The following is a 25,315-nucleotide window of genomic DNA, read 5'->3' on the forward strand; positions in this document are numbered from 1 at the left end:
AGGAGTAGTGGGTTCGATCCCGGGACCACCCATACAGATAAATGTAGAGCCCACATGACTGGTGCTTTGGATAAGCGTCTGCTAGCATATTGATTATTATTATTATAAAGACAGGTGATCTACACATGTGGTATCATCTCATTGGACAGATGATCTACATATGGTATCATCTCATTGGAGAGATGACAGATGATCTACAATATGGTATCATCTCTGCAGATTAAGACCTGAACAAGGTCCACACATATGGTATCATCTCATTGGACAAAGATAAAGACAGGTTCCTAGGTATCCGCCATTGAAAAAAGACAGGTGATTTGTTCTGAAGATGACTTGCACATATGGTATCATCTCATTTGGACAGATTAAGACAGATGATCTAAACATATGGTATCATCTCATTGGACAGATCAAGACAGATGAGCCACATATGGTATCATCTCATGGACAGATGATCTACACATATGGTATCATTTCATTGGACAGATAAGACAGGTGATCCACACATATGGATGATCTCACAGATGATCTATATGGTATCATCTCATTGGACAGATAAAGACAGGTGAACCCCCATGATCATCTCATTGGACAGATAAAGACAGGTGATCCACACATATGGTATCATCTCATTGGACAGATGATCTATTGGTATCATATTGGACAGATGATCTACCATAATCATCGATGGACAGATGATGATCCACAAAGTAAGCATCTCATTGGACAGATAAGACATGATGATCTACACATATGGTATCATCTCATTGGGAAAGATAAAGACAGATGATCCACACATATGGTATCATCTCATTGGACAGATAAAAAGGATCCACACGCATGGTATCATCTCATTGGACAGATAGGCTGAACCCCCATGTGTTTAGTATCATCTCATTGACAGATAAAGAACCCCATGATGATCCACACATATGGTATCATCTCATTTGACAGATAAGGCCGAACCTCCATGATGATCCACACATATGGTAACATCTCATTGGACAGATAAAGACAGGTGATCTACACATATGGTATCATCTCATTGAGACAGATCAAGATAAAGGCCACACATATGGTAACATCTCATTGGACAGATAAAGGCCGAAGCCATGATGATCCACACATACGGTATCATCTCATTGGACAGATAAAGGTCGAACCTCCATGATGATCACATATGGTATCATCTCATTGGACAGATAAAGGTCAACCTCCCATGACATCCACACATATGGTAACATCTCATTTGACAGATAAAGGCTGAACCCCCATGATCCACACATATGGTATCATCTCATTGGACAGATCAAGACAGATGAGCCACACATATGGTATCATCTCATTGGACAGATAAGGACGAACCCCCATGATGATCCACACATACGGTATCATCTCATTGACAGATAAAGGCCGAACCTCCGCGATGGATCCACACATATGGTATCATCTCATTGGACAGATAAAGGCCGAACCCCCATGATGATCCACACATGGTGACATCATCTCATTGGACAGATAAAGGCCGAACCCCCATGATGATCCACACGATGTATCATCTATTGGACAGATAAAGGCCGAACCCCATGATGATCCACACGCCATGGTATCATCTCCCAGAAAGCATGGCCTTTCAACTCTCCAATATCCAGTCTGTTTGTGGTAACATTCCAGCATGCCAAACATAGCATGCCAGGCTAGGGTTAATGTGTGTTCTCTAAGAATTGTAATGACAGTGAAACAGACGGGTACCCAGGCTAGGGTTAATGTGCTAATGGTTCTCTAAGGAGTGTAATGACAGTGAAACAAACGGGTGCTGACTAGGGTTAATGTGCTAATGGTTCTCTAAGGTGTGTAATGACAGTTAAAAACGGGTACCCAGGCTAGGGTTTGTGCTAATGGTTCTCTAAGGAGTGTAATGACAGTGAAACAGACGGGTACCCAGGCTAGGGTTAATGTGCTAATGGTTCTCTAAGGAGTGTAATGACAGTTAAACAGACGGTACCCAGGCTAGGGTTAATGTGCTAATGGTTCTCTAAGGAGTGTAATGACAGTGAACAGACGGGTACCCAGGCTAGGGTTAATGTGCTAATGGTTCTCTAAGGAGTGTAATGACAGTTAAACAGGCGGGTACCCAGGCTAGGGTTAATGTGCTAATGGTTCTCTAAGGAGTGTAATGACAGTTAAACAGACGGGTACCCAGGCTAGGGTTAATGTGCTAATGGTTCTCTAAGGAGTGTAATGACAGTTAAGTACCCAGGCTAGGTTAATGTGCTAATGGTTCTCTAAGGTGTGTAATGACAGTTAAACAGCGGGTACCCAGGCTAGGGTTAATGTGCTAATGGTTCTCTAAGAGTGTAATGAACGTACCCAGGCTAGAGTTAATGTTCTCTAAGGAGTGTAATGAATGAGTACCCAGGCTAGGGTTAATGTGCTAACAGAGTTAACACGTACAGTGAAGAGATGTAGCAGACGTTCTCTCTCAGAGCCTGGTGTTTGACCTAACAGAGTTAACACGTACAGTGAAGAGATGTGAGCAGAGTTAGGACGTTTCTCTCTCAGAGCCTGGTGTTTGACCTAACAGAGTTAACACGTACAGTGAAGAGATGTAGCAGACGTTCTCTCTCAGAGCCTGGTGTTTGACCTAACAGAGTTAACACGTACAGTGAGAGATGTACAGACGTTCTCTCTCAGAGCCTGGTGTTTGACCTAACAGAGTTAACACGTACAGTGAAGAGATGTAGCAGACGTTCTCTCTCAGAGCCTGGTGTTTGACCTAACAGAGTTAACACGTACAGTGAAGAGATGTAGCAGACGTTCTCTCAGAGCCTGGTGTTTGACCTAACAGAGTTAACACGTACAGTGAAGAGATGTAGCAGACGTTCTCTCTCAGATTTGTCTGGTGTTTGAGGCGTTCTCTCCTAACAGAGTTAACACGTACAGTGAAGAGATGTAGCAGACGTTCTCTCAGAGCCTGGTGTTTGACCTAACAGAGTTAACACATACAGTGAAGAGATGTAGCAGGCGTTCTCTCAGAGCCTGGTGTTTGACCTAACAGAGTTAACACGTACAGAGTGACAGTGAAGAGATGTAGCAGACGTTCTCTCTCAGAGTCTGGTGTTTGACCTAACAGAGTTAACACGTACAGTGAAGAGATGTAGCAGACGTTCTCTCAGAGTCTGGTGTTTGACCTAACAGAGTTAACACGTACAGTGTAGAGATGTAGCAGACGTTCTCTCTCAGAGCCTGGTGTTTGACCTAACAGAGTTAACACGTACAGTGTAGAGATGTAGCAGAGCGTTCTCTCAGAGCCTGGTGTTTGACCTAACAGAGTTCCTCAATGTAGCAGACGTTCTCTCTCTCAGAGCCTGGTGTTTGACCTAACAGAGTTAACACGTACAGTGTAGAGATGTAGCAGGCGTTCTCTCAGAGCCTGGTGTTTGACCTAACAGAGTTAACACGTACAGTGTAGAGATGTAGCAGACGTTCTCTCAGAGCCTGGTGTTTGACCTAACAGAGTTAACACGTACAGTGAAGAGATGTAGCAGACGTTCCTACCTCTCAGAGCCTGTGTTTGACCTAACAGAGTTAACACGTACAGTGTTAGCAGACGTTCTCTCAGAGTCTGGTGTTTGACCCTAAAAGTTACACGCATTGCAGTGAAGAGATGTAGCAGACGTTCTCTCAGAGTCCCTCAGAGTTAACACTTACAGTGAAGAGATTACTCAGAGTCTGGTGTTTGACCTAACAGAGTTAAACACGTACAGTGAAGAGATGTAGCAGACGTTCTCTCTCAGAGTCTGGTGTTTGACCTAACAGAGTTAACACGTACAGTGAAGAGATGTAGCAGACTCTCTCAGAGTCTGGTGTTTGACCTAACAGAGACACGTACAGTGAAGAGATGTAGCTGACGTTCTCTCTCAGAGCCTGGTGTTGACCTAACAGAGTTAACACGTACAGTGAAGAGATACAGCGTTCTCTCAGAGTCTGTGTTTGACCTAACAGAGTTAACACGTACAGTGAAGAGATGTAGCAGACGTTCTCTCAGAGCCTTGTTTTTTTGCAGTGAAGAGATGGCATTCTCAAGTCTGTGTTTGACCTAACAGAGTTAACACGTACAGTGAAGAAAGCAGACGTTCTTCAGAGTCTGGTGTTTGACCTAACAGAGTTAACATAAGTAATGTAGCAGATATAGTCTGGTGTTTGACCTAACAGAGTTAACACGTACAGTGAAGAGATGTAGCAGGCGTTCTCTCAGAGTCTGGTGTTTGACCTAACAGAGTTAACACGTACAGTGAAGAGAAGCAGACGTTCTCTCAGAGCCTGGTGTTTGACCTAACAGAGTTAACACGTACAGTGAAGAGATGTAGCAGACGTTCTCTCTCAGAGCCTGGTGTTTGACCTAACAGAGTTATGCGCGTACAGTGAAGAGATGTAGCAGCGTTCTCTCTCAGAGTCTGGTGTTTGACCTAACAGAGTTAACACGTACAGTGAAGAGATGTAGCAGACGTTCTCTCTCAGAGTCTGGTGTTTGACCTAACAGAGCACACGTACAGTGAAGAGATGTAGCAGACGTTCTCTCAGAGTCTGGTGTTTGACCTAACAGAGTTAACACGTACAGTGTAGAGATGTAGCAGAGCGTTCTCTCTCAGAGTCTGGTGTTTGACTAACAGAGTTAACACGTACAGTGAAGAGATGTAGCAGACGTTCTCTCTCAGAGCCTGGTGTTTGACCTAACAGAGTTAACACGTACAGTGTAGAGATGTAGCAGGCGTTCTCTCTCAGAGTCTGGTGTTTGACCTAACAGAGTTAACACGTACAGTGAAGAGATGTAGCAGGCGTTCTCTCTCAGAGTCTGGTGTTTGACCTAACAGAGTTAACACGTACAGTGAAGAGATGTAGCAGACGTTCTCTCTCAGAGTCTGGTGTTTGACCTAACAGAGTTAACACGTACAGTGAAGATGTAGCAGGCGTTCTCTCTCAGAGCCTGGTGTTTGACCTAACAGAGTTAACACGTACAGTGAAGAGATGTAGCAGACGTTCTCTCAGAGTCTGGTGTTTGACCTAACAGAGTTAACACGTACAGTGTAGAGATGTAGCAGACGTTCTCTCTCAGAGTCTGGTGTTTGACCTAACAGAGTTAACACGTACAGTGAAGAGATGTAGCAGGCGTTCTCTCAGAGTCTGGTGTTTGACCTAACAGAGTTAACACGTACAGTGAAGAGATGTAGCAGAGCGTTCTCTCTCAGAGCCTGGTGTTTGACCGAACAGAGTTAACACGTACAGTGAAGAGATGTAGCAGACGTTCTCTCTCAGAGCCTGGTGTTTGACCTAACAGAGTTAACACGTACAGTGAAGAGATGTAGCAGACGTTCTCTCAGAGTCTGGTGTTTGACCTAACAGAGTTAACACGTACAGTGAAGAGAGATGTAGCAGACGTTCTCTCAGAGCCTGGTGTTTGACCTAACAGAGTTAACACGTACAGTGAAGAGATGTAGCAGGCGTTCTCTCAGAGCCTGGTGTTTGACCTAACAGAGTTAACACGTACAGTGAAGAGATGTAGCAGACGTTCTCTCTCAGAGCCTGGTGTTTGACCTAACAGAGTTAACACGTACAGTGTAGAGATGTAGCAGGCGTTCTCTCTCAGAGCCTGGTGTTTGACCTAACAGAGTTAACACGTACAGTGAGGAGATGTAGCAGACGTTCTTTCAGAGCCTGGTGTTTGACCTAACAGAGTTAACACGTACAGTGAAGAGATGTAGCAGGCGTTCTCTCAGAGCCTGGTGTTTGACCTAACAGAGTTAACACGTACAGTGAAGAGATGTAGCAGACGTTCTCTCAGAGTCTGGTGTTTGACCTATAACAGAGTTAACACGTACAGTGAAGAGATGTAGCAGGCGTTCTCTCTCAGAGCCTGGTGTTTGACCTAACAGAGTTAACACGTACAGTGTAGAGATGTAGCAGACGTTCTCTCAGAGCCTGGTGTTTGACCTAACAGAGTTAACACGTACAGTGAAGAGATGTAGCAGACGTTCTCTCAGAGCCTGGTGTTTGACCTAACAGAGTTAACACGTACAGTGAAGAGATGGAGCAGACGTTCTCTCAGAGTCTGGTGTTTGACCTAACAGAGTTAACACGTACAGTGAAGAGATGTAGCAGACGTTCTCTCTCAGAGCCTGGTGTTTGACCTAACAGAGTTAACACGTACAGTGAAGAGATGTAGCAGGCGTTCTCTCTCAGAGCCTGGTGTTTGACCTAACAGAGTTAACACGTACAGTGAAGAGATGTAGCAGACGTTCTCTCAGAGTCTGGTGTTTGACCTAACAGAGTTAACACGTACAGTGAAGAGATGTAGCAGACGTTCTCTCTCAGAGTCTGGTGTTTGACCTAACAGAGTTAACACGTACAGTGAAGAGATGTAGCAGACGTTCTCTCTCAGAGTCTGGTGTTTGACCTTCCTCAATGTCACAAGTACTACTGATGGTTCAGCTTCATGTGTTCCTCTCACACAATAACACAAAGGACTCGGTCTGATAGGTGTGTTCATAACAAAGCGTATTTACCAGCATACGACTGGGGGAAAATCCACTTTGAATCCCCTCCAACTGGCGATTACTAGTGGGGAAACTCATCATCTCTGAACTCCTGACTCCTCCCACATGCTGACCTCTGATGCTGACCTCTGATGTCACATACTAAGGAAATTACCTCTATAGCAGCATTTTTTAGGGGGGCATTTAAATGTAACAACAAAACATTATTTATAAAAAAGCAATCTACTAATGTGGTTTTGAACGTTATATAATTTGTTTATGAGCATGATGGCTGTCCTGTTAGATTACGGTGGACGCGGTTTGTCAGCCAATCAGCGTTTCTCAACGAGTTCAAAACACATGAATGCATCCAATCCAACTGGTATTTACCACTTCACAACTGGTATTTACCACTTCACAACTGGTAATTACCACTTCACAACTGGTATTTAACACTTCACAACTGGTAATTAACACTTCACAACTGGTATTTAACACTTCACAACTGGTATTTACCACTTCACAACTGGTATTTAACACTTCACAACTGGTAATTACCACTTCACAACTGGTAATTACCACTTCACAACTGGTAATTACCACTTTCCCACTTGGTTAACGAAGGCAGACACAGACATCCTATTAAAATACATCATTCTGTCGGTCAGAGAGGTTGGAATGTTGGAAACCAAGAGAAGCCCCATGGAAACAGAATGATTCTATTGGTCATCATCATGATCGTTGTAATGTACAGTGCGCTAGGCAGTAGCACCTTGCGCTAGGCAGTGACACATAGTAGCACTTAGTGACAACAGAGAGAAGCTACACAGGAGAGGCCACTGTACTCAGGCTTACATGCTACCATGCACCAGGCCAGGCGGCTAGCTGACACCATCCACTGTTGATTGACCTGCCTGGGTAGAGTAGTGAGGTCAGGCTCAGACCAGGGCCAGGCCAGGCAGCTAGCCAACACCCTCCACTATTGATTGACCTGCCCGGGGGGGGGGCAGAGTAGTGATGTCAGGCAGGGCATTAAATAACACAATACAATCGTCCATTCACCTCCAACGTACACAGATGGTACATACAGCATGGCGCTATACTTGTGGTTCAATGGGCTGCTGTGTTCTATCACGGTAATGTAGGATTGTAGGAAATGGTCCAGGACAGGGCTCTCTGGTCCCTACAATGGACAACTGTGTCTGTCTGTCTGTCTGTCTGTCTGTCTGTCTGTCTGTCTGTCTGTCTGTCTGTCTGTCTGTCTGTCTGTCTGTCTGTCTGTCTGTCTGTCTGTCTGTCTGTCTGTCTGTCTGTCTGTCTCTGTCTGTCTGTCTGTCTGTCTGTCTGTCTGTCTGTCTGTCTGTCTGTCTGTCTGTCTGTTACATAGGCTCCTGTCTGTCTGTCTGTCTGTCTGTCTGTCTGTCTGTCTGTCTGTCTGTCTGTCTGTCTGTCTGTCTGTCTCTCTGTCTGTCTGTCTGTCTGTCTGTCTGTCTGTCTGTCTGTCTGTCTGTCTGTCTGTCTGTCTGTTACATAGGCTCCTGTCTGTCTGTCTGTCTCTGTCTGTCTGTCTGTCTGTCTGTCTGTCTGTCTGTCTGTCTGTCTGTCTGTCTGTCTGTCTGTTACATAGGCTCCTGTCTGTCTGTCTGTCTCTGTCTGTCTGTCTGTCTGTCTGTCTGTCTGTCTGTCTGTCTGTCTGTCTGTTACATAGGCTCCTGTCTGTCTGTCTGTCTCTGTCTGTCTGTCTGTCTGTCTGTCTGTCTGTCTGTCTGTCTGTCTGTCTGTCTGTCTGTTACATAGGCTCCTGTCTGTCTGTCTGTCTCTGTCTGTCTGTCTGTCTGTCTGTCTGTCTGTCTGTCTGTCTGTCTGTCTGTCTGTCTGTCTGTCTGTCTGTCTGTCTGTCTGTCTGTCTGTCTGTCTGTCTGTCTGTTACATAGGCTCAGGTTCCTCTAGAGCAGAGTTGTTCATCAGCTATGTGTCTTACCACCCCTGTCAGAGAGCCTAACAGCCACGAGGGTATTTGTAACGAGTTCCTCATCTCATCAGTGATCTCTTCTCTCTCTCTCCGTCCGTCCGTCCGTCCGTCTGTCTATACACACTACTGAACAGGCCTCAGGTTCCTCTAGAGCAGAGTTGTTCATCAGCTATGTGTCTTACCACCCTGTCAGAGAGCCTAACAGCCACGAGGGTATTTGTAATGAGTTCCTCATCTCATCAGTGATCTCTTCTCTCTCTCTCGCTCCTCTTCTCCCTCTCTCACTCCTCTTCTCCCTCCCTCTCTCGCTCCTCTTCTCTCTCTCTCGCTCCTCTTCTCCCTCTCTCGTTCGTCTTCTCCCTCTCTCCCTCCATCTCTCGCTCCTCTTACCCCTCTCTCGCTCCTCTTCTCCCTCTCTCGCTCCTCTTCTCCCTCTCTCTCTCGTTCCTCTTCTCCCTCTCACGCTCCTCTTCTCCCTCTCTCGCTCCTCTTCTCCCTTTCTTGCTCCTCTTCTCTCTCGCTCCTCTTCTCCCTCTCTCGCTCCTCTTCTCCCTCTCTCGCTCCTCTTCTCCCTCTCTCGCTCCTCTTCTCCCTTCCTCTGTCGCTCCTCTTCTCCCTTCCTCTGTTGCTCCTCTTCTCCCTCTCTCGCTCCTCTTCTCCCTTTCTCGCTCCTCTTCTCTCTCTCCTCTTCTCCCTCTCTCGCTCCTCTTCTCCCTCTCTCGCTCCTCTTCTCCCTCTCTCGCTCCTCTTCTCCCCTCTCTCTCGTTCCTCTTCTCCCTCTCACGCTCCTCTTCTCCCTCTCTCGCTCCTCTTCTCCCTTTCTTGCTCCTCTTCTCTCTCGCTCCTCTTCTCTCTCTCTCGCTCCTCTTCTCCCTCTCTCGCTCCTCTTCTCCCTCTCTCGCTCCCCTTCTCCCTTCCTCTGTCGCTCCTCTTCTCCCTTCCTCTCTCGCTCCTCTTCTCCCTCTCTCGCTCCTCTTCTCCCTTTCTCGCTCCTCTTCTCTCTCGCTCCTCTTCTCCCTCTCTCGCTCCTCTTCTCCCTTCCTCTGTCGCTCCTCTTCTCCTTCCTCTGTCGCTCCTCTTCTCCCTTTCTCGCTCCTCTTCTCCCTCTCTCGCTCCTCTTCTCCCTCTCGCTCCTCTTCTCCCTTCCTCTCTCGCTCCTCTTCTTCCTCTCTCGCTCCTCTTCTCCCTCTCTCGCTCCTCTTCTCCCTCTCTCGCTCCTCTTTCCCTTCCTCTCACTCCTCTTCTCCTCTCTCGCTCCTCTTCTCCCTCCCTCTCTCGCTCCTCTTCTCCCTCTCTCGCTCCTCTTCTCCCTCCTCTCTCGCTCCTCTTCTCCCTCTCTCTCGCTCCTCTTCTCCTCCCTCTCTTGCTCCTCTTCTCTCTCTCTCGCTCCTCTTCTCCCTCTCTCGCTCCTCTTCTCCCTCTCTCGCTCCTCTTCTTCTAGTGCTACTGACCTAAGACAACGTCATACCAGAGCTCAGGGGTCCGTATACACAAAGAATCTCAGAGTAGGAGCGTTGATCTAGGATCTGTTCATATAAATGGTTTTCATTATAATCTAAAAGGCAAAACTGATCTTAGATCAGCACTCTTTACTCAGAGACGCTTTGTGGATACGAGCCCTGGTGTCCCCCGGGTTCTGTAGATTCATGTACTTCTAAAGTAGTGTTGTTTCCCCATGAGCCACGTGTCTGAAGACAACACTAGGAGAGGAGGGGAGGGAGGGAGAGGGAGTGGAGGAGGGAGAGGAGAGGAGTGGAGAGGAGAGGAGGAGGAGTGGAGGGGAGGGGAGGAGGGGAGGGGAGTGGAGAGGAGAGGAGGAGAGGAGAGGAGGAGGGAGAGGAGAGGAGAGGAGAGGAGAGGCTACTTCTAGGAGAGGAGAGCTTAGGAGCCTGGTATGAGAGACTACTTCTAGGAGAGGAGAGCTTAGGAGCCTGGTATGAGAGACTACTTCTAGGAGAGGAGAACTTAGAAGCCTGATATGAGAGACTACTTCTAGGAGAGGAGAGGAGTGGAGAGGAGAGGAGAGGAGAGGAGAGGAGAGGCTACTTCTAGGAGAAGAGAACTTAGGAGCCTGATATGAAAGACTACTTCTAGGAGAGGAGAGGAGAGGAGAGGCTACTTCTAGGAGAAGAGAACTTAGGAGCCTGATATGAAAGACTACTTCTAGGAGAGGAGAGGAGAGGAGAGGAGAGGAGAGGAGAGGAGAGGAGAGGAGAGGAGAGGAGAGGCTACTTCTAGGAGAAGAGAACTTAGGAGCCTGGTATGAGAGACTACTTCTAGGAGAGGAGAGGAGAACTTAGGAGCCTGATATGAGAGACTACTTCTAGGAGAGGAGAACTTAGGAGCCTGATATGAGAGACTACTTATAGGAGAGGAGAACTTAGAAGCCTGATATGAGAGACTACTTCTAGGAGAGGAGAACTTAGAAGCCTGATATGAGAGACTACTTCCAGGAGAGGAGAGGAGAACATAGAAGCCTGGTATGAGAGACTACTTCTAGGAGAGGAGAGGAGAACTTAGAAGCCTGGTATGAGAGACTACTTCTAGGAGAGGAGAGGAGAACATAGAAGCCTGGTATGAGAGACTACTTCCAGGAGAGGAGAACTTAGAAGCCTGGTATGAGAGACTACTTCTAGGAGAGGAGAACATAGAAGCCTGGTATGAGAGACTACTTCTAGGAGAGGAGAACATAGAAGCCTGGTATGAGAGACTACTTCTAGGAGAGAAGAACGTAGGAGCCTGATATGAGAGACTACTTCGAGGAGAGGAGAACGTAGGAGCCTGGTATAAGAGACTACTTCTAGGAGAGGAGAGGAGAACTTAGACGCCTGATATGAGAGACTACTTCTAGGAGAGAGGAGAACTTAGGAGCCTGGTATGAGAGACTACGTCTAGGAGAGGAGAGGAGTGGGGGAGGGAGAGGAGAACTTAGGAGCCTGATATGAGAGACTACTTCTAGGAGAGGAGAACTTAGGAGCCTGGTATGAGAGACTACTTCTAGGAGAGGAGAGGAGTGGGGGAGGGAGAGGAGAACTTAGGAGCCTGATATGAGAGACTACTTCTAGGAGAGGAGAATTTAGGAGCCTGATATGAGAGACTACTTCTAGGAGAGGAGAGCTTAGGAGCCTGGTATGAGAGACTACTTCTAGGAGAGGAGAGGAGAACTTAGACGCCTGATATGAGAGACTACTTCTAGGAGAGGAGAGCTTAGAAGCCTGGTATGAGAGACTACTTCTAGGAGAGGAGAACTTAGGAGCCTGATATGAGAGACTACTTCGAGGAGAGGAGAACTTAGGAGCCTGGTATGAGAGACTAATTCTAGGAGAGGATAACTTAGGAGCCTGGTATGAGAGACTACTTCTAGGAGAGGAGAGGAGAACTTAGGAGCCTGATATGAGAGACTACTTCTAGGAGAGGAGAACTTAGGAGCCTGGTATGAGAGACTACTTCTAGGAGAGGAGAACTTAGGAGCCTGGTATGAGAGACTACTTCTAGGAGAGAGGAGAACTTAGGAGCCTGGTATGAGAGACTACTTCTAGGAGAGGAGAACTTAGGAGCCTGGTATGAGAGACTACTTCTAGGAGAGGAGAACTTAGAAGCCTGGTATGAGAGACTACTTCTAGGAGAGGAGAACTTAGGAGCCTGGTATGAGAGACTACTTCTAGGAGAGGAGAACTTAGGAGCCTGGTATGAGAGACTACTTCTAGGAGAGGAGAGCTTAGGAGCCTGGTATGAGAGACTACTTCTAGGAGAGGAGAACTTAGGAGCCTGGTATGAGAGACTACTTCTAGGAGAGGAGAACTTAGGAGCCTGGTATGAGAGACTAATTCTAGGAAGAGGAGAACTTAGGAGCCTGGTATGAGAGACTACTTCTAGGAGAGGAGAACTTAGAGCCTGTATGAGAGACTACTTCTAGGTAGTGTAAGAGCCCTATTCCCTATAGTGTATAGCCTACTTTTGACCAGAGCACTATGGGCCCTGGTTCTGCAATAAATAGGAATAGTGTTCCCATTTGGATGACAAATTTAGTCATTATTCCCCATAGACTTCTATGCCCTCTCTGTCTTACTCATAGATAGTTCTTAACATTCTACAATTTTGTTACTCATAGAAACAGAGTTCTACTAACATTCTACAATTCTGTGTTACCCTAGAAACAGAGTTCTACTAACATTCTACAATTCCATGTGTTACTCATAGAAACAGAGTTCTACTAAATTCTACAATTCCAGTTAATAGAACAGAGTTCTACTAACATTCTACAATTTGTGTTACTCACAGAAACAGATTCTACTAACATTCTAAATTCCATGTGTTAATAGAAACTTCTATGGAATAATTCTCAATTGTCTTACTCATAGATACAGAGTTCTATTAACATTCTAGAATTCCATGTCTTACTCATAGAAACAGAGTTCTACTAACATTCTACAATTCCATATCTTACTCACAGAAACAGAGATCTGCAAACATTCTAGAATTCCATGTGTTACTCATAGAAACAGAGTTCTACTAACATTCTACAATTCCATGTCTTGCTCAGAAACTAGTGACACATTCTACAACCTTACCGTAGAAACAGAGTTCTACTAACATTATTGGCCCATGGCAGAAAAGAGTTCTACTAACATTCTGTTCCAATCCTCATAGAAACTACTCTACTAACATTCTACAATTCCATGTCTTACTCATAGAAACAGAGTTCTACTAACATTCTACTTCCATGTGTTACCATAGAACAGAGTTTACTAACAGTCCATGTCTTACTCCTCCAGTGACAGTGGATGGCATCGTACTGGCAGAGAGTGGTGTGTTCAATCCCACTACTCCAGATTGTTAAACTTCCTGCCATTGATTTAAAAATATTGCATTGGTGGAATACTTGGCTGGAAGGAGTTGGGTGAAGAGAGAATCAGGACGCAGCCTTTCTCTCCCTGCTCTCCCACTAGGGAACTTCTGTTGAGACTTAATGAACAGAAACACTCCCATACAACCACACAGTGTAGTGTTATGATGCCGGGAATAAATAAAAACATTGTCCTGAGCCTCCCGAGTGGAGCAGCAGTCTAAGGCACTGCGCTAGAGGCGTCACTATAGACCCGAGTTTGATCCCGGGCTGTATCACAACCGACCGTGATCGAGTGTCCCAATGGGCAGCACACAGTTGGCCCAGCGTCGTCTGGGATAAGGGAAGGGTTTGGCCAAGGGGGTGGAGCTTTACTTGGCTTATCGCCCTCTAGCAACTCCTAGTGGCGGGCTGGGCATACTGTATCACCCCTGGAGGGAGTCATTACTGTATTACCCCTGGAGGAGTCATTACTGTATTACCCCTGGAGGAGTCATTACTGTATTACCCCTGGAGGGAGTCATTACTGTATTACCCTGGAGGGAGTCATTACTGTATTACCCCTGGAGGAGTCATTACTCTATCACCCCTGGAGGGAGTCATTACTGTATTACCCTGGAGGGAGTCATTACTGTATTACCCCTGGAGGGAGTCATTACTGTATCACCCCTGGAGGGAGTCATTACTGTATTACCCCTGGAGGGAGTCATTACTGTATTACCCTGGAGGGAGTCATTACTGTATTACCCCTGGAGGGAGTCATTACTCTATCACCCCTGGAGGGAGTCATTACTGTATCACCCCTGGAGGGAGTCATTACTGTATTACCCTGGAGGGAGTCATTACTGTATCACCCCTGGAGGGAGTCATTACTGTATTACCCCTGGAGGGAGTCATTACTGTATCACCCCTGGAGGAGTCATTACTGTATAACCCCTGGAGGGAGTCATTACTGTATCACCCTGGAGGGAGTCATTACTGTATCACCCCTGGAGGGAGTCATTACTGTATTACCCCTGAGGAGTCATTACTGTATTACCCCTGGAGGGAGTCATTACTGTATTACCCCTGGAGGAGTCATTACTGTATTACCCTGGAGGAGTCATTACTGTATTACCCCTGGAGGGAGTCATTACTGTATTACCCCTGGAGGGAGTCATTACTGTATTACCCCTGGAGGGAGTCATTACTGTATTACCCCTGGAGGGAGTCATTACTGTAACACCCTGGAGGAGTCATTACTGTATTACCCCTGGAGGGAGTCATTACTGTATTACCCCTCTCACCCTGCTGGAGGAGTCATTACTGTATTACCCCTGGAGGGAGTCATTACTGTATTACCCCTGGAGGGAGTCATTACTGTATTACCCCTGGAGGGAGTCATTACTGTATTACCCCTGGAGGGAGTCATTACTGTATTACCCCTGGAGGGAGTCATTACTGTATCACCCTGGAGGGAGTCATTACTGTATCACCCCTGGAGGGAGTCATTACTGTATTACCCCTGGAGGAGTCATTACTGTATTACCCCTGGAGGGAGTCATTACTGTATTACCCTGGAGGAGTCATTACTGTATTACCCCTGGAGGAGTCATTACTGTATTACCCCTGGAGGGAGTCATTACTGTATTACCCCTGGAGGGAGTCATTACTGTATTACCCCTGGAGGGAGTCATTACTGTATTACCCCTGGAGGGAGTCATTACTGTATTACCTCTGAACCCTGGAAGGAGTCATTACTGTATTACCCCTGGAGGAGTCATTACTGTATTACCCCTGGAGGAGTCATTACTGTATTACCCTGGAGGAGTCATTACTGTATTACCCTGGAGGGAGTCATTACTGTATTACCCCTGGAGGGAGTCATTACTGTATTACCCCTGGAGGGAGTCATTACTGTATTACCCTGGAGGGAGTCATTACTGTATTACCCCTGGAGGGAGTCATTACTGTATTACCCCTGGAGGGAGTCATTACTGTATTACCCCTGGAGGGAGTCATTACTGTATTACCCCTGGAGGAGTCATTACTGTATTACCCCTGGAGGGAGTCATTACTGTATTACCCTGGAGGGAGTCATTACTGTATTACCCCTGGAGGAGTCATTACTGTATTACCCTGGAGGGAGTCATTACTGTATTACCCTGGAGGAGTCATTACTGTATTACCCCTGGAGGGAGTCATTACTGTATTACCCCTGGAGGGAGTCATTACTGTATCTGGACCCTGGAGGGAGTCATTACTGTATTGACTGCCCTGGAGGGAGTCATTACTGTATTACCCCTGGAGGGAGTCATTACTTTATTACCCCTGGAGGGAGTCATTACTGTATTACCTCTGGAGTCATTGCTGTATTACCTGGAGGGGGTCATTACTGTATTACCCCTGGAGGGAGTCATTACTGTATTACCCTGGAGGGAGTCATTACTGTATTACCCCTGGAGGAGTCATTACTGTATTACCCCTGGAGGGAGTCATTACTTTATTACCCTGGAGGGAGTCATTACTGTATTACCCCTGGAGGGAGTCATTCTTTATTACCCCTGTATTACCCCTGGGGAGTCATTGCTGTTTTACCCCTGTATTGCCCCTGGAGGGAGTCAGTGTGTTGACCATTACACAGAGAAGAAGAGTCGAGAGAGACCCATCCAGACATTAACTGTAAACATAACAACATCACCCTCTGGAGGTCGAACTACTGCACAACAGGGCTGTGTTCATTAGGGCATTACAACGTGGAGTGTTCAGATAGAAATGGATGACTGTTTAAACAACACAGGAGTAACAGACAATGGGAATAGCTGTCCCTGGAGATAAGAACTGTATTAGTCTTGAGAAGGTAGAGCATCTCCTGGGCATAACGAGACCACAAAAAGAAAAACAGCCTGGGAAAATAAAATAGATGTATTTATTGTTGTTCTGTCTATACATATACAAATACAGTCATATGTATTATATGGAGGCACAATGTACATGTATTAGACCCTGGAACAACACGTAATCACATTTCCTAAAGTCATTACTGTATTACCCTGATGACTAATCCACTGGTATTACCCTGAGGGAATCATTGACTGTTCATGATGAGAATCATTACGGTTATTACCCTGGAAAGTCATTAAATATTCCTGATGACTAATTACCGTGTACCCCTGGAGGCAATCAAACATTACCATATATTAGTGAGGGAATCATTACCGTTATTCCCCCCTGGATTGAGTCATTGCTTGACTAATTACCCTGTCCCATTACCCTGAAGGCAGTCAAAACCGTTTATTAACCCGGGTATTAGCACTGAAAGCATTGTTGATTGTTTTACACAACAAACCAGTGATTGACTTTAACACCGTGAGTCCCATCCAGAACAAAACATTAACTCTAAACATAACAACATCACCTCTGGAGGCGAAACTGCAAACAGGGCTGTGTTCAGCAGGGCACCAACAACGTGGAGTGTTCAGATAAAAAATTGATGACGTTTTTAATGCACACAGGAATAACAGACAAAAATAGCTTTGAGATAAGAACTGTTGAGTCTTGAAAGGTGAAAGCATTCTCCTGATAATTAATCCACACAAAGAAAACAGCCACAAAAGAAAATTGATGTATTTATTGATCTGTCTATACATATACAAAACAGCATATCTATCTAAATGGCACAATGTACATGTCATATGACGTAACAACACGTAATCACATTTAGTACTAAAGCATTGATGCCGTTCGTGATGACTAATCCACCGCGTTATTGTCCCAAACGCACTGACAGATAAAGACGTGCCTGGATGCAGAGACAGTAGACTTCCTCTATGTCCTTTCTAATAAGATATATTCACATGGCTTGGTGTTCAGAGAAAGTTCAAATCAGACGTGATACCATACTACCCCCCCCCCCCCAAAAAACGACATCGCTGTATTGTGCCAAAACAACCTTTTAATGTATTTATTTAAAGCACGTCAGATACAACGTTTGACACAAAGTGTCCTAAACCTTCTATGGTTTTCTGAAGAACGCTTCTAGTATGTTCTCTCTACCTCGATGCAGAAGCAACGGCCAGTGTTTCCACCTTTAAAAGCTGAAGTACATCACGATTAAAAAAAAAACATGTACCTTTTTGATGCACTGCTGAAACATAAAATACCTGTTGAGTGGGAGGATTAAACTGAAACATTGTCCTGACTGATTAGTTTTCCTTGTGTCACATTATCCCAGACTGAACAAATCCTTCAGTCAGTCCAGCAAAAACGTAAACACATGGAAGAATGTTTGAGTCTCACAGAACAAAACCAGTGTTATTGTCCTTTAATACAACATATATTAGTACAGAACAAAACCAGTGTTATTGTCCTTTAATACAACATATATTAGTACAGAACAAAACCAGTGTTATTGTCCTTTAATACAACATATATTAGTACAGAACAAAACCAGTGTTATTGTCCTTTAATACAACATATATTAGTACAGAACAAAACCAGTGTTATTGTCCTTTAATACAACATATATTAGTACAGAACAAAACCAGTGTTATTGTCCTTTAATACAACATATATTAGTACAGAACAAAACCAGTGTTATTGTCCTTTAATACAACATATATTAGTACAGAACAAAACCAGTGTTATTGTCCTTTAATACAACATATATTAGTACAGAACAAAACCAGTGTTATTGTCCTTTAATACAACATATATTAGTACAGAACAAAACCAGTGTTATTGTCCTTTAATACAACATATATTAGTACAGAACAAAACCAGTGTTATTGTCCTTTAATACAACATATATTACTACAGAACAAAACCAGTGTTATTGTCCTTTAATACAACATATATTAGTACAGAACAAAACCTATTGAACAGTGTTATTGTCCTGTTTTTTAATACCAACATATATTAGTAGCCAGACCAACACAAACCAGTGTTGAGCCAGACCAACATGACATTAGACAACCTCTTAGCCAGACCAACATGAAGGAGGACATTATTGAGCCAGACCAACATGAAGGAGGACATTAGAACAAAGACCAGAGGACATTAGACAACACTCTCTGAGCCAGACCAACATGAAGGAGGACATTAATGAGCCAGACCAACATATTACTCTCTGAGCCAGACCAACATGAAGGAGGACATTAGACAACACTCTCTGAGCCAGACCAACATGGAGGAGGACATTAGACAACAGTCCTTCTCTGAGCCAGACCAACATGAAGGAGGACATTAGACAACAAGCCAGACCAACATGGAGGAGGACATTAGACAACATGAGCCAGACCAACATGAAGGAGGACATTCCTTTAGCCAGACCAACATGAAGGAGGACATTATTAGCCAGACCAACATGGAGGAGGAACAAAAGCCAGACCAACATGACATTAGACAACACTCTCTGAGTCCATAGGAGGACAAGACAACACTCTCTGAGCCAGACCAACATGAAGGAGGACATTAGACAACAAAGACCAACATGAAGGAGGACATTAGACAACACTCTCTGAGCCAGACCAACATGGAGGAGGACATTAGACAACACTCTCTGAGCCAGACCAACATGAAGGAGGACATTAGACAACACTCTCTGAGCCAGACCAACATGAAGGAGGACATTAGACAACACTCTCTGAGCCAGACCAACATGAAGGAGGACATTAGACAACACTCCTGAGCCAGACCAACATGGAGGAGGACATTAGACTGTTCTCTAGCCAGACCAACATGGAGGAGGACATTAGACAACACTCTCTGAGCCAGACCAACATGGAGGAGTCATTAGACAACTCTATTAGCCAGACCAACATGAAGGAGGACATTAGACAACTCTCTGAGCCAGACCCTGGAGGAGGACATTAGACAACACCCTCTGAGCCAGACCAACATGGAGGAGGTCATTACTGACAACACTCTCTGAGCCAGACCAACATGGAGGGAGTCATTAGACAACACTCTCTGAGCCAGACCAACATGGAGGAGGAGTCATTACTGACAACCCTGGAGGAGCCAGACCAACCTGGAGGAGTCATTACTGACAACACTCCTGAGCCAGACCAACATGGAGGAGGACATTAGACCCTGGACTCACTGTTTCACTCTGGGGGTTTTTCTTCTGTTTTGCACCAATATGAACATGACCCAGACCAACATGAAGGAGGACATTAGACAACACTCTCTGAGCCAGACCAGCATGGAGGAGGACATTAGACAACACTCTCTGAGCCAGACCAGCATGGAGGAGGACATTAGACAACACTCTCTGACCCAGACCAACATGAAGGAGGACATTAGACAACACTCTCTGACCCAGACCAACATGAAGGAGGACATTAGACAACACTCTCTGACCCAGACCAACATGAAGGAGGACATTAGACAACACTCTCTGACCCAGACCAACATGAAGGAGGACATTAGACAACACTCTCTGACCCAGACCAACATGAAGGAGGACATTAGACAACACTCTCTGAGCCAGACCAGCATGGAGGAGGACATTAGACAACACTCTCTGAGCCAGACCAGCATGGAGGAGGACATTAGACAACACTCTCTGAGCCAGACCAACATGAAGGAGGACATTAGACAACACTCTCTGACCCAGACCAACATGAAGGAGGACATTAGACAACACTCTCTGAGCCAGACCAACATGAAGGAGGACATTAGACAACACTCTCTGAGCCAGACCAACATGAAGGAGGACATTAGACAACACTCTCTGAGCCAGACCAACATGAAGGAGGACATTAGACAACACTCTCTGAGCCAGACCAACATGAAGGAGGACATTAGACAACACTCTCTGAGCCAGACCAGCATGGAGGAGGACATTAGACAAGACTCTCTGAGCCAGACCAACATGGAGGAGGACATTAGACAACACTCTCTGAGCCAGACCAACATGAAGGAGGACATTAGACAACACTCTCTGAGCCAGACCAACATGGAGGAGGACATTAGACAACACTCTTTGAGCCAGACCAACATGAAGGACATTAGACAACACTCTCTGAGCCAGACCAACATGGAGGAGGACATTAGACAACACTCTCTGAGCCAGACCAACATGGAGGAGGACATTAGACAACACTCTTTGAGCCAGACCAACATGAAGGACATTAGACAACACTCTCTGAGCCAGACCAACATGGAGGAGGACATTAGACAACACTCTCTGAGCCAGACCAGCATGGAGGAGGACATTAGACAACACTCTCTGAGCCAGACCAACATGAAGGAGGACATTAGACAACACTCTCTGAGCCAGACCAACATGGAGGAGGACATTAGACAACACTCTCTGAGCCAGACCAACATGAAGGACATTAGACAACACTCTCTGAGCCAGACCAACATGAAGGAGGACATTAGACAACACTCTCTGAGCCAGACCAACATGGAGGAGGACATTAGACAACACTCTCTGAGCCAGACCAGCATGGAGGAGGACATTAGACAACACTCTCTGAGCCAGACCAACATGAAGGACATTAGACAACACTCTCTGAGCCAGACCAACATGAAGGAGGACATTAGACAACACTCTCTGAGCCAGACCAACATGAAGGAGGACATTAGACAACACTCTCTGAGCCAGACCAGCATGGAGGAGGACATTAGACAACAGTAGTCGTTCTCTGAGCCAGACCTACATGAAGGAGGACATTAGACAACAGTAGTCGTTCTCTGAGCCAGACCAACATGAAGGAGGACATTAGACAACAGTAGTCGTTCTCTGAGCCAGACCAACATGAAGGACATTAGACAACAGTAGTCGTTCTCTGAGCCAGACCAACATGAACAGACAAAGCTGTGTGTCTTAAAATATATATCATATACTGGCAATTAAAGTGTGTTCATTCTCTACACACAAGTTCTGCCCCCAACCCAGGGTTCCCCAAACAGGCTTAGACAAGTTCTGCCCCTAACCCGGGGTTCCCCAAACAGGCTTAGACAAGTTCTGCCCCTAACCCGGGGTTCCCCAAACAGGCTTAGACAAGTTCTGCCCCTAACCCGGGGTTCCCCAAACAGGCTTATACAAGTTCTGCCCCTAACCCGGGGTTCCCCAAACAGGCTTAGACAAGTTCTACATGACTCACGGGACTTGGCATCTACAGAAGAGACCGTCTGAAAACAACACTGTTCTCTGTCTGCGGGCCATGTTCAGTAACTAGTACATGTTCAGTAACTAGCACATGTTCAGTAACTAGTACATGTTCAGTAACTAGCACATGTTCAGTAACTAGTCCATGTTCAGTAACTAGTACATGTTCAGTAACTAGCACATGTTCAGTAACTAGCACATGTTCAGTAACTAGCACATGTTCAGTAACTAGTACATGTTCAGTAACTAGTACATGTTCAGTAACTAGTACATGTTCAGTAACTAGCACATGTTCAGTAACTAGCACATGTTCAGTAACTAGCACATGTTCAGTAACCAGCACATGTTCAGTAACTAGCACATGTTCAGTAACTAGCACATGTTCAGTAACTAGCACATGTTCAGTAACTAGCACATGTTCAGTAACTAGCACATGTTCAGTAACTAGCACATGTTCAGTAACTAGCACATGTTCAGTAACTAGCACATGTTCAGTAACTAGTCCATGTTCAGTAACTAGTACATGTTCAGTAACTAGCACATGTTCAGTAACTAGTACATGTTCAGTAACTAGCACATGTTCAGTAACTAGTACATGTCCAGTAACTAGCACATGTTCAGTAACTAGTACATGTTCAGTAACTAGCACATGTTCAGTAACTAGTACATGTCCAGTAACCAGCACATGTTCAGTAACTAGTACATGTTCAGTAACTAGCACATGTTCAGTAACTAGTACATGTCCAGTAACTAGCACATGTTCAGTAACTAGCACATGTTCAGTAACCAGCACATGTTCAGTAACCAGCACATGTTCAGTAACTAGCACATGTTCAGTAACTAGTACATGTTCAGTAACTAGCACATGTTCAGTAACTAGCACATGTTCAGTAACTAGCACATGTTCAGTAACTAGCACATGTTCAGTAACTAGCACATGTTCAGTAACTAGCACATGTTCAGTAACTAGCACATGTTCAGTAACTAGCACATGTTCAGTAACTAGCACATGTTCAGTAACTAGTACATGTTCAGTAACTAGCACATGTTCAGTAACTAGTACATGTTCAGTAACTAGTACATGTTCAGTAAATAGCACATGTTCAGTAACTAGCACATGTTCAGTAACTAGCACATGTTCAGTAACTAGTACATGTTCAGTAACTAGCACATGTTCAGTAACTAGCACATGTTCAGTAACTAGTACATGTTCAGTAACTAGTACATGTTCAGTAACTAGCAGATTGTTCAGTAACTAGCACATGTTCAGTAACTAGTACATGTTCAGTAACTAGCACATGTTCAGTAACTAGTACATGTTCAGTAACTAGCACATGTTCAGTAACTAGTACATGTTCAGTAACTAGCACATGTTCAGTAACTAGTACATGTTCAGTAACTAGCACATGTTCAGTAACTAGTACATGTTCAGTAACTAGTACATGTTCAGTAACTAGTACATGTTCAGTAACTAGCAGATTGTTCAGTAACTAGCACATGTTCAGTAACTAGCACATGTTCAGTAACTAGTACATGTTCAGTAACTAGTACATGTTCAGTAACTAGTACATGTATAGTGGTACTACTATAGACCAGAGCCCTATTCCCTATATAGTGGTACTACTATAGACCAGAGCCCTATTCCCTATATAGTGGTACTACTATAGACCAGAGCCCTATTCCCTATATAGTGGTACTACTATAGACCAGAGCCCTATTCCCTATATAGTGGTACTACTATAGACCAGAGCCCTATTCCCTATATAGTGCACTACTTCTGAACAGAGTCCTATTCCCTATATAGTGCACTACTTCTGAACAGAGTCCTATTCCCTATATAGTGCACTACTTCTGAACAGAGTCCTATTCCCTATATAGTGCACTACTTCTGAACAGAGTCCTATTCCCTATATAGTGCACTACTCCCAAACAGAGTCCTATTCCCTATATAGTGCACTACTTCTGAACAGAGTCCTATGTGGGGTAAGTATAGGGGCCATTTGTGCAGCATAAGCACCAAGCAGTCTAAGCACCTATTCCCCATACAGTCACGTTGACTGGAGTGCTATGGTTCTGGGTCTAATCAGAGCTGCTATATCTATGGTTCTGTGTCTAATCAGAGCTGTATCTATGGTTCTGGGTCTAATCAGAGCTATAACTATGGTTCTGGGTCTAATCAGAGCTGCTATATCTATGGTTCTGGGTCTAATCAGAGCTATATATATGGTTCTGGGTATAATCAAAACTGCTATATCTATGGTTCTGGGTCTAATCAGAGCTGCTATATCTATGGTTCTGGGTCTAATCAGAGCTGCTATATCTATGGTTCTGGGTCTAATCAGAGCTGCTATATCTATGGTTCTGGGTCTAATCTGAGCTGCTATATCTATGGTTCTGGGTCTAATCAGAGCTGCTATATCTATGGTTCTGGGTCTAAGCAGAACTGCTATATCTATGGTTCTGGGTCTAATCAGAGCTGCTATATCTATGGTTCTGGGTCTAATCAGAGCTGCTATATCTATGGTTCTGGGTCTAATCAGAGCTATATATATGGTTCTGGGTATAATCAGAACTGCTATATCTATGGTTCTGGGTCTAATCAGAGCTGCTATATCTATGGTTCTGGGTCTAATCAGAACTGCTATATCTATGGTTCTGGGTCTAATCAGAGCTGCTATATCTATGGTTCTGGGTCTAATCAGAGCTGCTATATCTATGGTTCTGGGTCTAATCAGAGCTGCTATATCTATGGTTCTGGGTCTAATCAGAGCTGCTATATCTATGGTTCTGGGTCTAATCAGAGCTGCTATATCTATGGTTCTGGGTCTAATCAGAGCTGCTATATCTATGTTTCTGGGTCTAATCAGAGCTGCTATATCTATGGTTCTGGGTCTAATCAGAGCTGCTATATCTACGGTTCTGGGTATAATCAGAGCTGTATCTATGGTTCTGGGTCTAATCAGAGCTATAAATATGGTTCTGGGTATAATCAGAACTGCTATATCTATGGTTCTGGGTCTAATCAGAGCTGCTAGATCTATGGTTCTGGGTCTAATCAGAGCTGCTATATCTATGGTTCTGGGTCTAATCAGAGCTGCTATATCTATGGTTCTGGGTCTAATCAGAGCTGCTATATCTATGGTTCTGGGTCTAATCAGAGCTGCTATATCTATGGTTCTGGGTCTAATCAGAGCTGCTATATGTATGGTTCTGGGTCTAATCAGAGCTGCTATATCTATGGTTCTGGGTCTAATCAGAGCTGCTATATCTATGGTTCTGGGTCTAATCAAAGCTATGTGTATGGTTCTGGGTATAATCAGAGCTGTATCTATGGTTCTGGGTATAATCAGAGCTGTATCTATGGTTCTGGGTCTAATCAGAGCTATATATATGGTTCTGGGTATAATCAGAACTGCTATATCTATGGTTCTGGGTCTAATCAGAGCTATATATATGGTTCTGGGTATAATCAGAGCTGCTATATCTATGGTTCTGGGTCTAATCAGAGCTGTATCTATGGTTCTGGGTCTAAGCAGAGCTGCTATATCTATGGTTCTGTGTCTAATCAGAGCTTCTATATCTATGGTTCTGGGTCTAATCAGAGCTGCTATATCTACGGTTCTGGGTATAATCAGAGCTGTATCTATGGTTCTGGGTCTAATCAGAGCTATATATATGGTTCTGGGTATAATCAGAGCTGCTATATCAGTCTAATCAGAGCTGCTATATCTATGGTTCTGGGTCTAATCAGAGCTGCTATATCTATGGTTCTGGGTCTAATCAGAGCTGCTATATCTATGGTTCTGGGTCTAATCAGAGCTGCTATATCTATGGTTCTGGGTCTAATCAGAGCTGCTATATCT

The 25,315-nt window shown here is 44.8% G+C and overlaps 1 protein-coding gene across 9 annotated transcripts; it reads right to left on the bottom strand.

Annotated features, from left to right (window-relative positions):
• Positions 1-13,849: 13,849 nt before the first annotated feature.
• Positions 13,850-21,415, bottom strand: LOC127926051 (uncharacterized). Of its 9 annotated transcripts, none has more exons than XR_008123176.1 (5): positions 19,423-21,403; positions 15,518-15,570; positions 14,180-14,257; positions 13,966-14,073; positions 13,850-13,887 (listed from the first exon to the last, which is right to left on the bottom strand). XR_008123176.1 is itself a non-coding variant. In XM_052511322.1 (4 exons), exons 1-3 carry the CDS (start codon positions 21,061-21,063, stop codon positions 15,543-15,545), a joined length of 1,620 nt encoding a protein of 539 aa, XP_052367282.1. In that variant the 5' UTR covers positions 21,064-21,414; the 3' UTR covers positions 14,132-14,150; positions 15,518-15,542. The 9 variants fall into 9 exon arrangements, 7 of the variants coding, with proteins under 7 accessions (XP_052367282.1, XP_052367281.1, XP_052367280.1 ...); XR_008123174.1 differs by lacking the exon at positions 13,850-13,887 and having other exon boundaries at positions 19,423-20,996; positions 21,046-21,414; XM_052511322.1 differs by lacking the exons at positions 13,850-13,887; positions 13,966-14,073; positions 14,180-14,257 and adding an exon at positions 14,132-14,150 and having other exon boundaries at positions 19,423-20,996; positions 21,046-21,414.
• Between the last annotated feature and the right edge of the window lie 3,900 nt (positions 21,416-25,315).

This window comes from Oncorhynchus keta, unplaced genomic scaffold (assembly GCF_023373465.1).
Source record: "Oncorhynchus keta strain PuntledgeMale-10-30-2019 unplaced genomic scaffold, Oket_V2 Un_contig_6655_pilon_pilon, whole genome shotgun sequence".
NCBI classification, from domain to species: domain Eukaryota; kingdom Metazoa; phylum Chordata; class Actinopteri; order Salmoniformes; family Salmonidae; genus Oncorhynchus; species Oncorhynchus keta.

Coding starts and splice junctions, on each gene's coding strand:
- LOC127926051 (XM_052511322.1), bottom strand. Junction 15,571..19,422: donor AGTGAAACAGTGAGTCCAGG/GTCTAATGTCCT, acceptor TCCAGGGTCCAG/ATACAGTAATGACTCCCTCC.